This window comes from Chaetodon trifascialis, chromosome 7 (genome assembly GCF_039877785.1).
Source record: "Chaetodon trifascialis isolate fChaTrf1 chromosome 7, fChaTrf1.hap1, whole genome shotgun sequence".
Taxonomy (NCBI): Eukaryota; Metazoa; Chordata; class Actinopteri; order Chaetodontiformes; family Chaetodontidae; genus Chaetodon; species Chaetodon trifascialis.
In genome coordinates this window covers 12,328,261-12,343,735 of record NC_092062.1, presented here as the reverse complement: position 1 = coordinate 12,343,735, position 15,475 = coordinate 12,328,261, and the positions used below count along the sequence as shown (strand labels likewise).

Here is a 15,475-nt window from a genome sequence, read left to right as displayed (position 1 = left end):
ACTTCCTCAGGACCTTCACTCAGATCCACAAAATCAAAGCCGTGGACTCAAGCATGGTCTATAATGCTAACTCTGAATTTGCTCTGCAGAATATTCTGTATGTGTCGCCACACTGAAGGGTCTGGGATCATTTTCTCTATTTGAGGCGTGTGTCTTCTGCAATTTGCATGGAGACTTTTACAGATATTCATAATCACCTTCATCAGTTTAGCCCGAGATAAAATTGATTGCTTGCCATTTAAAAAGCCTTAGCCTTTTCACACCATACGCTGCTCTGCACAGTGAGAGCTGTACCATAGAGCTATTACAATATGTAAAGAGTTTTGCTCCAAAATGAGATTCCCACCACTTGAGGAATTGAACACCTAGTCTCATAAAAGCGATAGCTGATGCAGAGGCAGATATCATTATGCTACACTAGTCCCTCTAGGACTAGAATTCACCATCTACAAAGATGTGACCGCCTGTTTCTAGTAGGTTACCATGTTGCAAGAGCACCATTTTCATTAGTGAGAGCCCTAAGGCAACACTTCATTTGTAAAATTCCAGACTGAAACAGGAGCTACATCACGAATATCTTTAACGCACAGACAGGAATATTGTGTGAAGGAGGAATGACACTTGTTCTTCTTTGCCTTCTTTAGCTGTTTTTTAAACAGCTTTCTCAAAGGACATGCCAAATGCCATCAGCTCCATCACCACATCTGTCTGCTGCTGGGGCCCTGTGACATCTGATTGAAATTCAAGAGGGAGCTGACAACTAAAATTCAGTTGTTTCAGTTTTACCTGAGTAGCTACCAAGCCTTGGAGCATTGCCATCAACGCCGTCAAAAAAATCCAGCGAGTCCCAGTTGTGTTCCGTGGCGAAGGTCACAACTTGAATCTGGCAGAGAAAGATACCTTAATATGCACTTAAAAGAAAGCAGGAAAATCACACAAATACAAAAAAACAAATGCACTTATGAAGCAAAATGACCAACTGTTTAAAAATTAGACCATATAAGAAAAAATCTTTTAATCTCTCATCAAATATTATACTACTAAGATCCGGATCTGTGTCGTCTCACTTGGATGCCGGCTCCCTCGGGAACGGAGATTTTCCAGGCACAGTTCAAATAGTTGGCGTACGGCTCTGGGTATCCAGGAGAGAGGATAGTGCCTCTGCGCTCAGTTAATACACCACCACAGGGAACTAGACAATGGACAGGACATTGAGAAAGGAGAGCGAGTCATGACAAAGTTCAGGGCTGCAGAAACACGCACCCAACAGAGCCGGGAGTGGGCAGGGGTCACAGTGAGGAAGTAGCAAACCATCGAGCACTTAAAAACCTCATTCCACCTATTAAAACTAACCACTAACACATGGATATTAAATGGGCATTTGTAAAATCACGTCACGTGATGACATTCTAGGGACTCTAAGGAGAATTGTGATAAAGCCAGACATGATAATGACAGGTTCTACTGACAGGTTATTTTATGAGTTTTGAACCAGAGCATTCATCCTTGTTCACATGATATCACTGATGTCATTTAAAACTCAGTGGAGCTTTGCATGGCAGCACTCACTCGCCTCTCGTAAATAGTAAACAGTCCAACCCTGATGTGTAATAAAATCTCTCACAGGTCACACAAATCACATCTCTCAGCTGCGAAAGCTATTCCTCTCTGAGCGCACCTTGTTTCTACCAGTGCCACAAGTCAGACATTCATCAAGCCTCTCAGCTCTCAGATGAATGCTGAAATGGAGTCACTGGCCCGGTGATGCTGGCATTGTCAGACATTGTGATATATTTGAGCATGGGTAAAAATCAAAATGAAAAAAGGGCAATAACAGCTACAATTTCTTTATTGCTTTTCAGACGAGTGCCAATTGGCCTTACATCCGGCCAGCTACGTTCTACAGTGTTTGGCTCCACTTTTTGTTCATTAAGGATTGTGGTAAGCCAGCCTTGCAGACCAGAATTCTTTGGATTATTACACACAACAAAACACAGAACAAAATGTATTTGCTTCCTTTTGAAATGCAGTTCTTGGCTAATACACAAACAAGCAGTGACATATTAGGCTGATGAGATTTTGCTCAGCAAAGCCTTTTACACCATAACAAGAAGAAAAGTCTAATGCAAAAGTGTCTTTGCTTTTTCATCGTTGTTTGCTCTGTTGAGATGAACTGTTCTACTGTCACAAGCTGGAAGGTGTTTGTGAGACGTGTTAAGCCTCCGTTCAAGCCCAGTGACTCAAAAGTCCTTTATTCCTTTTCTCTGTTCACTCTTGACACAGAAATAAGTGTTCCTTAGACTGAACTGTAGGTTAGAGGAACAATGGACCCTTTATCTTCTTTTGAATACAACCAAGTAATTGGTTTAGCAGCCCTCTACTATTCAAGGCTACTTAGCATTTGTATGTAAGAGTTTTTCTATAGGACCATAAGCAAAGCTGTCACTCAGGGCAGAGGGGGGTCTTTCAGATGTTCAGCAGAGTTGTACAACATGCTCTCACAATGAAGAACCAAATGCTATTTGTCGAGGACAAGCGTGCAACCTGTGCAGGTCAATGATAATCACGGTTTTCGATAACCATCAGCCACCGGAGGATTCAATTTGGGAGACAAGAGGAGATACAGAAAGTAAGAGAAAAGGAAAATATGCTACTTATGAAAGAAAAAACACTGACAGAAAAAAACATATCAATATTTCACAGGTAACATATGCCCTCCTACACAGGACACACTGACAGGTTAGAGCAAACAGACAGTGAAGCCATCACACTTTCATATAATCCCTGTTACAGTAATGTCATCTTCAGCTAACGCTTGTCGCATGCACAGTATTCAGTATTGAAATCGATTGGCTCCTTCATCAAAACTGAAGGAGAACAGCTTGTATAACTGCTTTGAATTCTGCTCTGCACAAAAAACAATGATGGTCACTGCCTGTGAAATCTAGAGCACTGTGATCAGAATGTCACATCCTGTGGACACCAGCTAAAGGCTCCCTGAAGGCATGTGTTGCTTTTACACTAAATAACATGGCGAGTGACACTATCATTGTCTGTAACCTTGATTCATATTTAATAATTTTCTCTTTTACACAAAATTAATTCCAAATACAGAAGAAAAGAGTATGAAAATTGTTGTGTTTTTCATTGGATCTTGGTTAGTTAGTTCCAACCTTCAACGCTGGAACAAAGGTCTGAGAAATAATGAGGACAGAATAACAAAATATAAGTCTGATCTGCTTTGTTCTGGTTTATAGAGCTTCAATTCTCCGAACATCAGATCTTGAAGCAACAAGCAACAGCCCCAGTCCAGGGACGGACCTCGTATTTCAGTATAATTTAAAAACTCCTTTGACTCCCTTGAGCTGTCAGTTAATGTAATTGGTCGAGCAAGATTAGAAATCATGACACTCATAAAAGCATGAATGCTCCACACCCATCTCAATCAGCAGCGGGCTCATATGTCACAGTTACCGCAGGTAGACAAGCGTGGGGACGGCACAGATTATGAGACACCATTTAGCACCATCTGATATCACTACAACTTTTAATAAGAAATTTTAATCAAGATATCTGCACATTATGTGTGTAACGCGTGTGTTTCACATCACACACACTACTTAATGTAATATGGTTTTGTATACTTGTTTTTAGGGTATATAAATCTTACAAATGTTCTATTTATATTACATTAAAAAAGTCAAAAGCTGCCTTTTGTTACTTCTCTAATAATTATTCTTATCCAACAGAGTGAGACAACATGTAAACCGTTATCATACCTTTTTCTTCATTATCAGCAGTGAATGCAAACTTAAAGGTTTCTCAGAATAATTGAGCTCCTAAAGTGGACACCCTTGCCAATTTTTCAAGGTTAGTTTGCTTCATGAAAGACAGTGAAGACAACTGTGACAAACTCAGCTCTCCCAGAATTGCATCGAGCAGTCTAATTGGAACTGAATGTGGAGAAAATGCTGCTGCTCCCACTCTCATGGTAAAATTGGGTTTTTGGGGGCTAAAAGAAATGACCGACATTAGCCAGTTGGTCAAAGTCATTATGGAGAATACGGCATCGGGAGGAAAATACATCATCACAGCATAATGACTAAAAACTATTTAAAATACAAATTGCTTTTTGTATGCTGTCTTAATGTTTTGCAGGGGGGTACTGGGATTTTTATTTTACTTAAATGAAATATGTTGCTGGAGAATTTGAAATGTTAGTCAAACTGGCAGTAATGTCTGCTTTCATTGCAGAAACTTTAGTAAACTCCAGAAGTAACATGGCCTCATCGCTGCTCATCTTGCTCCAGTGAAGAACTCTGGCCTGGTCTTAACACACACCCCCAGACTGAGACTCCATAATTGGTCTTGGGAGGCTATTTCATAACAAGAATCCGCTGTTTAAAAACAAGCTCAGTGCAACACTGTTTATTTGTTGACACCTTCAGAAAGTGTTTAAGCCAACAGTGAATTCCACGGTGTGGGCATACTGAATCACGGCAATCTGTGAGATTATGTAATGCTGGGCAGTCATGATTTTCTACATTCAGAAATGAGTTTGTGATTCAGCTGCCTTATGCTCAGTTGTGCAGGGAACAAAACAAGAAAATGGTTCTCATCTATCAATATTTATCTTTATTTTTATTGTAACCTGTAAAAGACCCTTGTTCATTTCCCTAATCTAATGGTGACATATGCAGATTGGTAGGAGAATCCACCATTTCCACATCATCTGCATTACTATCAATTTTAAAAGCTCACTGTACAGTACCTCAAGTCAAACTCCATCTGGAAACAAACATTAACATCTATTTATTTAACTCAACTATTTTCCATAAAAAGGCCATCCAAAGATTATGCATCCATTCAGGCGAGGCTAATTAAATCACAATAGAACGTTGCGCTGGTGCAACTCCACAGCAAAGCCTTTATTCAGCTTTGTTTTTGTGAAATCGAAAGCAAAGTGTTGTAGGATGAGCCAGGTCAGGCACAGCTGGACAAGGAGCTAGAGACATATCTTTTGAAACACAGGTACCTCACAGGAGAGTGGCATCTGAAGCCATCATGTCCCATAAACAGGGCTTGAGTAATTGAGCGTAGTGTTTTTGTTGAAGCTTCTATGAAACTATATCCATTATTCTGGACGCATACACTGCTGCTGGGGGAGATGCCGGAGCCAGATTCAATCTCCAGATAAAAATCACTGTGTTTAAAATGGAACTGCACGTGCCACTGCTATTCTCTTACCACTTGGCAGTAAACTCGGATGAACCCTGGCTTAAAATCACCCGCACTCACTGGCTGGGACTATTTGTTGGCTGGCACAAGGCCTGACTTCAGAGATTTCTCTCAACTGTAGTGCTTTATCTTCCCCAGGTAGACACGTGGGTGAGACCGAGTGCATGCATGTTCTGCATGTGTAGTATATGTTTGGGTGAAGGCATGTGCAGGAGAGGCATGCAAATCTGTCCATGTGTATGTCTGCATATCTATTTGGGTATACTTAGGTATGCATGGTCCCTTATGTAGATGGTTCAGACCTTGTGTAGATCATTTAATGCTGCTGGAATTACAGGGCTCCTAGATCATGACCAATCCCTTGTATTTTCTATCTACATCAAGTGATTTCTGGTTCCCCGCTATCTGTCATTTTGACTTTCTATTTTTTAATTGAAACAATGACATCACCGATATCGCGCACCTGATACTGTTCATATTGTTCTTTTTGATATTTTTCATCATCATGTGGATTTTTTCGTAACTGGTTTGGGGCTTTTGTGATGAGATATCTCTTTTTTTTTCATTTTCATCAATCATATTGAATTTTTGTGGTTAATCATTTTAAGAATGGAATTTATCTGTTTTTCCAAATGATCTCTCGCCTCGCACTGAGGCACTGTTTGCAGCAGTAGCATTAATTCAGTGAGTCAGTTTTTTTTTTTGTGGGGGGGGGGGGTTGCCTGTGGCACCAAAACTTGTCTGCACTCAGCTAGGCAAATTAAAAAGTTGTTAACACTTTCTATGAAGCTCTTATCTATAATATATAATGATCTACTTTACTTAAAAAACAGTAAACTGCCATACTGCTGTCGTCGTGGACTGTGTCTGATCATTTGGCTGCGTACAGTGGAATTTCACTGAAAACAGCTGCCTGCTGCAGTCAAATATGAGAACTACGACAGCGAACCAGTAAATACAGTAAAGTTGGGGGCCAGACAGCTGAACAGTAAGATCAAACTTGCTCTGTAAAGCCAAGGGGAGCTGCAGATTGAGCTGACAATTCTCTGTCGGTTCATCACTGCAAGCGACCCATTCCATTCCATCGTCACATTGGTTTTACACTGTCATTTGAGAAATTGTTAATCTAAAAAATATCAATTATAGTCACTTCAACTGTGTCAAGTGTACACAAAAGGCATCAAATATGATGATTAGCTCCAAAAAGCTCGGCTTCATTGCAGGGTTGTGTATTGTAAGATGAATTTTAGGCTATTATTAGATCATACAGTTTACCTGATAAATGCATAATACATAGCATTACAATGAATGTCTAATGCATCATCATTTGAGTGTTTGTGTTTTATGACCTCCATTTGCATATGGGATGAGAGTGTATTAGAAACACCTTCTTCTGCAGGTGTGTTGCATTAGATAATAAGCTGTTAACTGAGGGTATGTAGTGCATAAGATGTGGGCTACATAGAAAAAGTTGCCCAAAGTGGGTGCTATTGTTGTTGCTGGACATATTCACTTTACACTGTTATTTATTTTCCCAGGAACCGAAATCCCCTCTCTGTGTAGAAAATTTATGTGACACTTCTTTGTTCTCCTTTTTGTCCTTGCCTCTTTCCTCCTGTCTGAACAATCAAGAGCAGAGATAGGCGGATGCTTTGCATTGGGTGACAGACATTAGGATAAGTAATGACTAGGAAAAACAGACACCAACAGTTTTTGTGCACCTGCTCCATCTTTTTGGGTCTGTGTGTGTGTGTGTGTGTGTGTGTGTGTGTGTGTGTGCGTGCGTGCGTGCGTGCGTGCGTGCGTGCGTGCGTGCGTGCGTGCATGCATGCAAGCGGTGAGACGAGGGCTGGAGGACGAGGACGCTTACCAACACATGTGGGCACAGTGCCGTTCCACTGGGCCAGGGCATTGGGCACGGCCTCACACCTGATGGCGTTGGAGCCGTGCAGCGTGTAGCCTGGATTGCATTCAAACAGTACCACCATGCCGATGCCAAAGTCGTTCCCTATCCGCTTCCCAAACCGGGGCTCAGGGACCGAGTTACACTGAATGGCACTTGTCCGGGGGACAGCTAGGGATAAGGGGAGGAAGCAAGCATGAGAGGAAGAAAGATAAAGACAAAGCGCGGCGGTGGGTGTGGTAGGCAGAAAGACAACAGGGAGAAGAGAGATGACAGGACAAAGGAAGCAGACAGAAATTGTAAAGCCCTTGTGAATCTCCTCGTACGTCATTAGTCACTCTCATCTGCTGTGCCAGGATAGGTTGTTTGACTCCACATCATCCTGCTCTGATCAGCCGTGCCTGGCCAAAGCCAATGGCACTCTGCTGAACAGTCCTTTATGTGATGAGTGCAAGGCGAAAGTATCTCTTTTCGAAAGCAAGCAAATGCACTCCAATGCACCAAATCAGCTTCCACATCAACATTCTGGGAACGTGTCCGAAAAAGCTGTCTTACCTTGGTAAACAAAATGAAATCCTTTGGCTGTTGCTGTTCCATTTGCGGTGAACTTGAGAGTTATCTTGTTTCCTGAACTCAGAGGGAGTGTCTCACCTAAATTACATAAGTGAAGGGGACGTTGTCAGCTCTTTGAGATGATGGTGTTTACACATGTCCAGACAGAAAAAATCCAAGGAACAAAAAACCCCATTGACCCAGTTTTGTGATTGTGTTTTAAATGCAATTTTCAAAGTGATTTTATTGTACAGTCAGATCTGATCTTCAGCCTATCCTGAGTGCTCTAGCTGAAAATCTGTGTGTATTTGTATGTTTCCACATTGTGTCAGTCTAATCAAGTTGAGTGTGACAGCCGATTTGCTTTTGTTAGTTATAATTGGGATCTCAGGAGTTTATTCAATTCTAGTCATAAAGTATTATGTATCATCATTGTGTTTCATTATATCATCATTACAGAAATGTAAAACGGTAAAAACAAATCTGTATCCTAAAGGATGTTAGGGTTTCAGATTTTTATTTTGTTTGGGAAAAACAGTGACTTGATTTGAGCTGAATTGAGCAGATGTGCTGTCTTGCCTGCAGTCCAAAATGATGTGCTTGACAGAACTACTCACACCTATGAGCTATCGCATAAACAAAGTTAGACACTATGCTTAAGGGTTGCAGAGCCATGTTTTTACCTGAGTGTGATCCATATATGGAGGAGAGAAGGGCTGAATCTGTGGAGGATCCATCATAGATTTCAACCACATCACTGGTCAAAGTCTGGAACACCACGAACTGACCAAAGAGCACTGCAAAGAAAGACATGGCGTGGGACAAAGAACAGAGGGAGATACAGGTTCATCAAAACATGATGGTTGATTGTACGTCAACATTGAGCGCATTCACTGGGATTTCTATTCTCTAAGGGAGGCAATTATCACGTAAGCTGCTGAGACAAAGCCGCCACCTTGAACCACAGAGGCTAATGTTTTCACTGGAATACTGGCTTTTGCTCGAAGGGCCACGCATCCAATCAAATTTCTGTTGGACACAGTTCTACCCAACCGATAAGTCAGAAAACTCTTTCAAAAAAACTTTAACGTATGATTGACAAAATTAATTGGGCACCCTGCAAGGTCAGTACTTTGTAACATCCCATTTGGCAAGTACTGTATCAGAGCTTGTAAAGGCTTTTTGTAGTCAGCTAAGAGTCTTTCAGGTCTTTTTGCCCATTCTTCCTGCAAAATGCTTCTAGTTCTGTGAGACTTGTGGTCCATCTTGCATGCACTGCTCTTTTGAGGTCCACCCACAGATTTTCAATCATGTTTAGGTCGGGTGACTGTGAGGGCAACTGAAAACCCTCTGCTTGTGCGTCTTGGGATGGACCATAGTGGATTTTGATGTTGGTTTGTTTAGGATCATTATCCTCCAAGCCTCCCTCTTTACATCTTCAGGTTTTTTGTTTTTTTTTTTGTTTTTTTTTTAACAGACGGTATGATGTTTGCTTCCAGTATTTGCTGGTATTTAATTGAATCCATTCTTCCCTCTAACACTGAAATGCTCCCTGTGCCACTGGCGGCCAACAAAAGCTCAGAGCATGATCGATCCACGCCCGCGCTTGAGTTACTGTTATCCACTGTAACTCTTTCACTACACATACTTTATTCAGTCAATCCTGCTTTCACTCACAACCCAGATTCCACACAGTTTGGGAATCTGTGAACAGACCGTGTTTACCAACCACAGTTTTTATCCAAACTGTGTGTGTTTCATCCAATCATGTGTTCACAAAGTGGTGAACCTCTTTCCATCCTCACTTCAACCACTGAGCCTTTCCAGGATGCCCCTTTCACACCCAGTCTTGATACCTGTTACCAATCGACCTGTTCACCTGTGGAAGGTTCCAAACAGGTGTTTTTGGAGCATTCCACATCTGTCCCAGTCTGTTGTTGCTCTTGTCCCAACTTGTTTGAAAGGTGCTGCATCAAATGCAGAATAAGCAGATATTTAGAAAAATCAATGAAGCTGATGAAGGAGAACATTAAATATATATTGTCTTTGGACTGTTTTCAATTGAGTATATGTCAAAAGGATTAGCAAGTTAGTAGCTTTTTGGTAGTGGGGTTTTAATCTGTATTTATCTAGGAGCCAGATGAAACATCGATTACCTTTATTTGTGATTAATTTGTTACAAATGCAAAATCTGACACATAAGCACCCTCAGTTCAGTGGTTTTGATATTTTAAAGCACATTTACTAGATGTATGATGGACATTTGGTCTATTTCATTAGTCAAAATATGAGCTTCATATGGTAAATGATGGTGGATAAATCACTTCAAAGAGCCGGCTCTGAGAGCTGTTTCGTTCGCGACTGACACATCACTACAATGCAGCCACTCAGCCAGGACTTATTCATTTTGATGCTAACTTAGTATTTTGAAATTATTTTTTGCCTTGAACATAACTAAGAATGTAAACTGTGCTTGCATAGGTTGGTCCAAATGTAGTCAATATTTGGGCTCATTAGTTTTAATTATTGTTTCAATTTTATTAAACACTTAAGAAAAGATATTTCATCAAGATGTTGTTTACCTCGTTCACCCAGCTTTGCCATTTTGCTGGATTGAGCTGGAAATGAGCCATGCACTTAGTGTGCACACACATTCCAAGATGGGGTTTGTGCTTGTTTAATTAATTTCTCCCCAATGTTAACCAAAAATGCAAATGTGCAGAAAAGCAGTAACAGCTGTCATAAAAAATGTGACTTAGGTACAATATGCTTCCTGGACCATGGCATTTTATAGGTCACTATTTCCTCAAGCAAAACAGTACCTGCTCATCTACTATAAACTTTTACAGTATGTGACATTTTCTTAATAACCAATAATTAGGTATTCCATTGACTTTTAGATCTCTCTTTGCTGTGGCATTTAAGTTGTGGAGAATAACCTTCATACAATAAAAAGTGTGATACTTTACATAGTTTTTTCTATTCTGTACCTTGTATACTTTTATATTTTTATTTTGACCTCTTTATGCCACTGTGCTTGCTTTTTGTAACTTGATGGCTGTAACGACTAAATCTTCCCGTTGAGAAACATGCCGAGAGACTATTGTTACAGAGGAGCACAGAGGACTGATAGACAGCTTCATCACCTGAAGCTCAATATCAGTTGAACCAACGAGCTTATGGTGAACTACAATGCTTCAAATATGGATGTTGCTGCAAAGAAGCTACACACTGTAAAAGGTGGATGCTTCAAACACATCTTCAACCCAGCAGCACAGAACATCTACACAATCAGCCAAGATTAGTGTCACCAATTCAGTATCTGACCAAAAGTGAAATATGGTCACAATCTGCCCTTCTGTTCCTGAGTTATGATGTTCAATAATGGCCAGAAAAGTGTTTCTGCGGAGCATTATATCCGATATCACAGTGAAGCTGACCTTTGACCTTTTGATTATCACTTTATCATTTTATAATATGAGACATTTGTCAAAATTAGTATGTGAATTCTTGAGTTATGGTCAAAAATACAATTTGTGAGGTCACAGTGACCTTTGACCACCAAATCCTAGTTTATCCTTGAGTACAAATGAACATTTGTGCCAGATTCCCTCATGGCGTTCCTGAGATATCACCTTCACCGGAATGGGGTGAACAGACATTTATAAATACCTTCATAAGGATGGGGAGACAGATAGACAGACAACCTGAAAATAAAATACAGGGCTGTCTGCAGCGCAAAGGTGTAAAGAAAATGGCCATTGGGGAAATATGGAATATCAGAAATTGTCTTTGTCCACTCAGCCGCTGGCAGGGTGGGTCCCAGCAGGAGAATGAGAGACAATGTAAACAAAGCTGGGCTGCAGCCAAAGCGTCATGGGCAGAGAGTGTGTTGTGTCGCAAGTCGTACTAATGATGCCGTAAGATGCAGGACAAGACATGTGTTAGTTAGATGGAATGAAGCCATCTTAACTTCAATTGGACTAAATATGAGACCACTCTGCTCTCTCGCTTTTTTTTCTTAATTGAATTAAACAGCCTTCACTTAATGGCATGTCACATGAGAACTTTAGTGTATTACAAAAGTATTAATTAAATCTTATCCTTAGTAAAAAAAAAAGCAGTGAGCGAGACTACTGAGAACTTATGATAATGAAGAAAGATTTATTTAAATAATATCCTGCATGAATATTTCCAATTAAGCATTCCTGATTATATCAATGTGTACACACCCTTGAAAATAATCTGATCTTTCTCCAACCAAATGAATAGACACGGCCGATTGGATCACAACTTCTGTGTTTGTGTCTGTGTGGTTGTTCTTGCCAGTGTGCACAAACGTACTACATGTGTGTGCTTTACAGACTTCCCTTTTTCTCCTTCTCTCTCTGTTCTGCCACTCTCTTTACCCTTCATCCTGATGAAGATGGGCGGTTATTGCACTCCTGCAATACGTTTCTTTCTTGTTCATAGCATGGGGCTAAACTCATCAGTGTCCTCATCGTTTTTTTCCCCAAATGCCAGCGAATATCTGTCGACAACCAGTCCACTCGGTAGTGCACACAACAGGCTCTTCTTATGATTTAGGCAAACCTCCATCACATCACCAAGGTTATGCCGTACTGTTCCCGTCATACAGAAAACACTCGCCACAAGCCTGCATCACAGGCTCTTGGCACAGAGTTCCTTTTATTCAGCTATGAGCCAGTTATCACAACCACTGTGAAATGTGATTTATAAAAAGAGCGGGTTAAGAAAATGAATTAAAAGTTACTGATATCTTAGCTTTCCAAAAAAATGAAAAAATAATTCCCAACTGACTCACTCAGTTTCAATGATTCAGTGTGTGGAAAGGTTTGAAAAGAATAATACTCAACAATTAATACCACTATAGCTCGAGCACACAGAATGTAAATATGAAAAACTATGCTGTTTTTGTTTTGCAGATTTATTCTGCGAGAATTAGCAATCCTTAGGAGCGAGATCTCAGCTGAAATACTAAATCATGTGTGGCTTCATCAAGCATTAATCTAAAGTGTAATATTGAGTCTTTATCAGTTTTGTGTACAGACAGAACAAATATCAAGTCATTTTAAAAATAACAGTAAACCTGTTTAAACCATCACATTTTCCACTTCTTTGTACATTAGCTAAAAACAAGTATTAAACGAGGGAAAGTGGCAACGCTGTGAAGAGCACAATTCGAATGGCTAAAACTGCTAATTGAGAAGCTATGCAGTCTTTGCCCAGAAAACGATGTGTTAGCTTCATGCACATTCCTCAAAACAAAATCCACACAACACCCACCTGAAAAGAAAAAAAACACTGGTATCAGAGACAATTGCTAATGGTAAAAAAAGGCAGCATGTTTGTCCTTCTGGCTATGAATTATGGAGCAGCTTCCTATTGTCTGCACTTTGTTGCTGCGCGGATCTCCTCTGGCATGTGGTCTCGCAGTACAACGCTGCAAAACCATTATACCTGCCACATAACTAAAAAACACACAGCGAGACAGAGAATGAGAGTAAAAAAACAAAACTAAGACACTAAACGCCCCCTAAAAGTCACTAGAGGCAATGCTACACCTTATGTCCCAAGTGATGGTGGTTTGGACTGACCTCCTCGTGGCCGAGCAAATGACAGTCCTGAAGACATGGAGCGAGTGAGAGGGAGGAAAAGTGGGGGTGTGTGTAATAGTTTCCATGTTTTATAACAATGGCGCCTGACTACTTACTCTATGCAACATGAAACAGATCGAACACACACAACGGCAAAATGACAGCCAAAAAACACACACACATGGGCGCACACACACATGGGCGCGCACACACACACACACACACACACACACACACACACACACACACACACACACACACACACACAAAAGTGTAGTCACACAGAGCAGCACCTGTTTCTGTATCTGTTGAGTAGTGAGAATGCCTTTGGCTGAACCAGGCTCTGAATAAGAGATGATTTCACCCTTAGGGACAGCTCACTGCTGTGGCATTAGCATACCAACACTGCTAAGTTGAATAGGCTGCGCTCGCTTGCTTCGTGAACGCAAATACACACACACACACACACACACACACACACACACACACACACACACACACACACACACACACACACACACACACACACACACCCCATCCTGAGCACATGTATACACACTCTCACAAGTACAGTGTCGCTCATTTCTGCCTCTAATCCAAAGGTAGCCATGCATGACTCCAATCTGCTCCTTTGCTGTAATCACGTCTAGATATTAAGTCAATAAATCATTGTAAACTTGTTACCTAATTTATGCAGGACTATGATGAATCTTTTGTCCTCTGGGCCCAGTCATGGTGGTGTAACACAATGCACTTGGACAATGGACAACGTTTTGATGTCTGCATCTTCACCTTGAATTGTACCAAAGCACTAATGCTGCTTTAATCGCATTCCTTTCTGGATACTGATGATTTTAGTGAATCACTGTATCTCGTACCAATATGCCTGCAGGCCTTAAATCACGCAAAAAATGTAAAATTACAGGTCTAACCCACTCTCATGTGATGATAATTTTATTTTATTTCCTTTGAAAGCAGTCATTCTGACAAAAGCCTGTGATGTTTCCTTTTCATCCTTGATGGTTTCTGTCAGATCAATGATTTAAATTGATCCGGTGATTAAAGCAATCTAGTCTGGGTGGTCATAAAAAACAGTAATTTACAGAAAACAAAAGGATTGCAAGAAGAGCTCAGTCACATACAGTTAACACTTTATAAGAAAGAAGTGGTAAAAGGTGCATGAGAGGATTCTGCTTCAAAATGTCTGATATTCTTTGAGGCATGGATTCAACAAAATGATGGTCTTCTTGGTTCACTCTGACTCAATTCACATAGCTACTGCAGATACTTGCCGATGCGCTCGCACTGTGAAAGTCCCTTGCCACCACATCTCAAAGGTGCTGGGATCTGGACAAAGTGCAGGGAAGGGAAGTAAATTAAGATCACTGTCATGCTGCAGGAACTGTTTTGGGATGATGAGCGCTTTGTGACAAGGCTTGTTTCAACTATCCATTTGAAAAAGAGTAGACTGTGGCAATGAATGGATGCACCTGGTCAGTAACAATGTCTAAGTGTGCTGCAGTGTCTGAATGGTGCTCAGATGGTATTAAGGGGAGTAATGCGGGCCAAGAAATTATCTCCACACCATTAGACTACCCATTAGACTAAACAACCTGTATTGTGTGTAGCTGGCAAGATGATTCCAACATTCAGACAGTTTACTCCAGTGCTGTCTCGACTTTAACCCCGTCTCTTAATCCTTCAATGCTTAAAAATAAAAAAAGCAGTTAACATTTAGTGTGTTGATAATAATGTTTTACCATGATAGATATATGCTATCCAATTACATTTGACATGCCTTTTCATGCCATATGTTCACTATAAACACCAACTGTTTAACTGGCTTGCACTTCTGTGTGCGTAGTTCTGTGATATTTATTTGATGAATACGTCTGACACATTGCAGAGACATAGCACAAAATCTATTGGTAAAAATTGTTTAATGCAATCCACTCTTTATTTGTTTGTTAATTGTAAAGTGAAGAAAGGATTCCTAGTGGCTTAATGCTACTGCCCCTCCACTACAAGTGTTGCCTGTACGTTCCAGTTTTCATCTGGCTTCTTCATCATCTCGGCTGTTGGGACAGAGTCCCTTCCTTGTCAAAAACAAGGGCATGTGTTGTGGATAGGATCATTACAATACAGCAGGGAAGAAATGTCAGAA

The 15,475-nt window shown here is 40.7% G+C and overlaps 1 protein-coding gene across 5 annotated transcripts in view; it reads right to left on the bottom strand.

Moving 5' to 3' along the window:
* LOC139333409 (CUB and sushi domain-containing protein 3-like) overlaps positions 1 to 15,475 on the bottom strand; it is a 224,752-nt gene that overhangs the window by 85,449 nt on the left and 123,828 nt on the right. For all 5 annotated transcript variants that reach the window (XM_070965782.1, XM_070965784.1, XM_070965783.1 and 2 more), the window contains 5 exons: positions 8,377 to 8,490; positions 7,697 to 7,792; positions 7,109 to 7,312; positions 1,068 to 1,192; positions 787 to 883 (listed from right to left, as the gene is read on the bottom strand). In XM_070965782.1, coding sequence (XP_070821883.1) covers positions 787 to 883; positions 1,068 to 1,192; positions 7,109 to 7,312; positions 7,697 to 7,792; positions 8,377 to 8,490 — 636 coding nt within the window. The remainder of the gene's footprint in view (positions 1 to 786; positions 884 to 1,067; positions 1,193 to 7,108; positions 7,313 to 7,696; positions 7,793 to 8,376; positions 8,491 to 15,475) is intronic.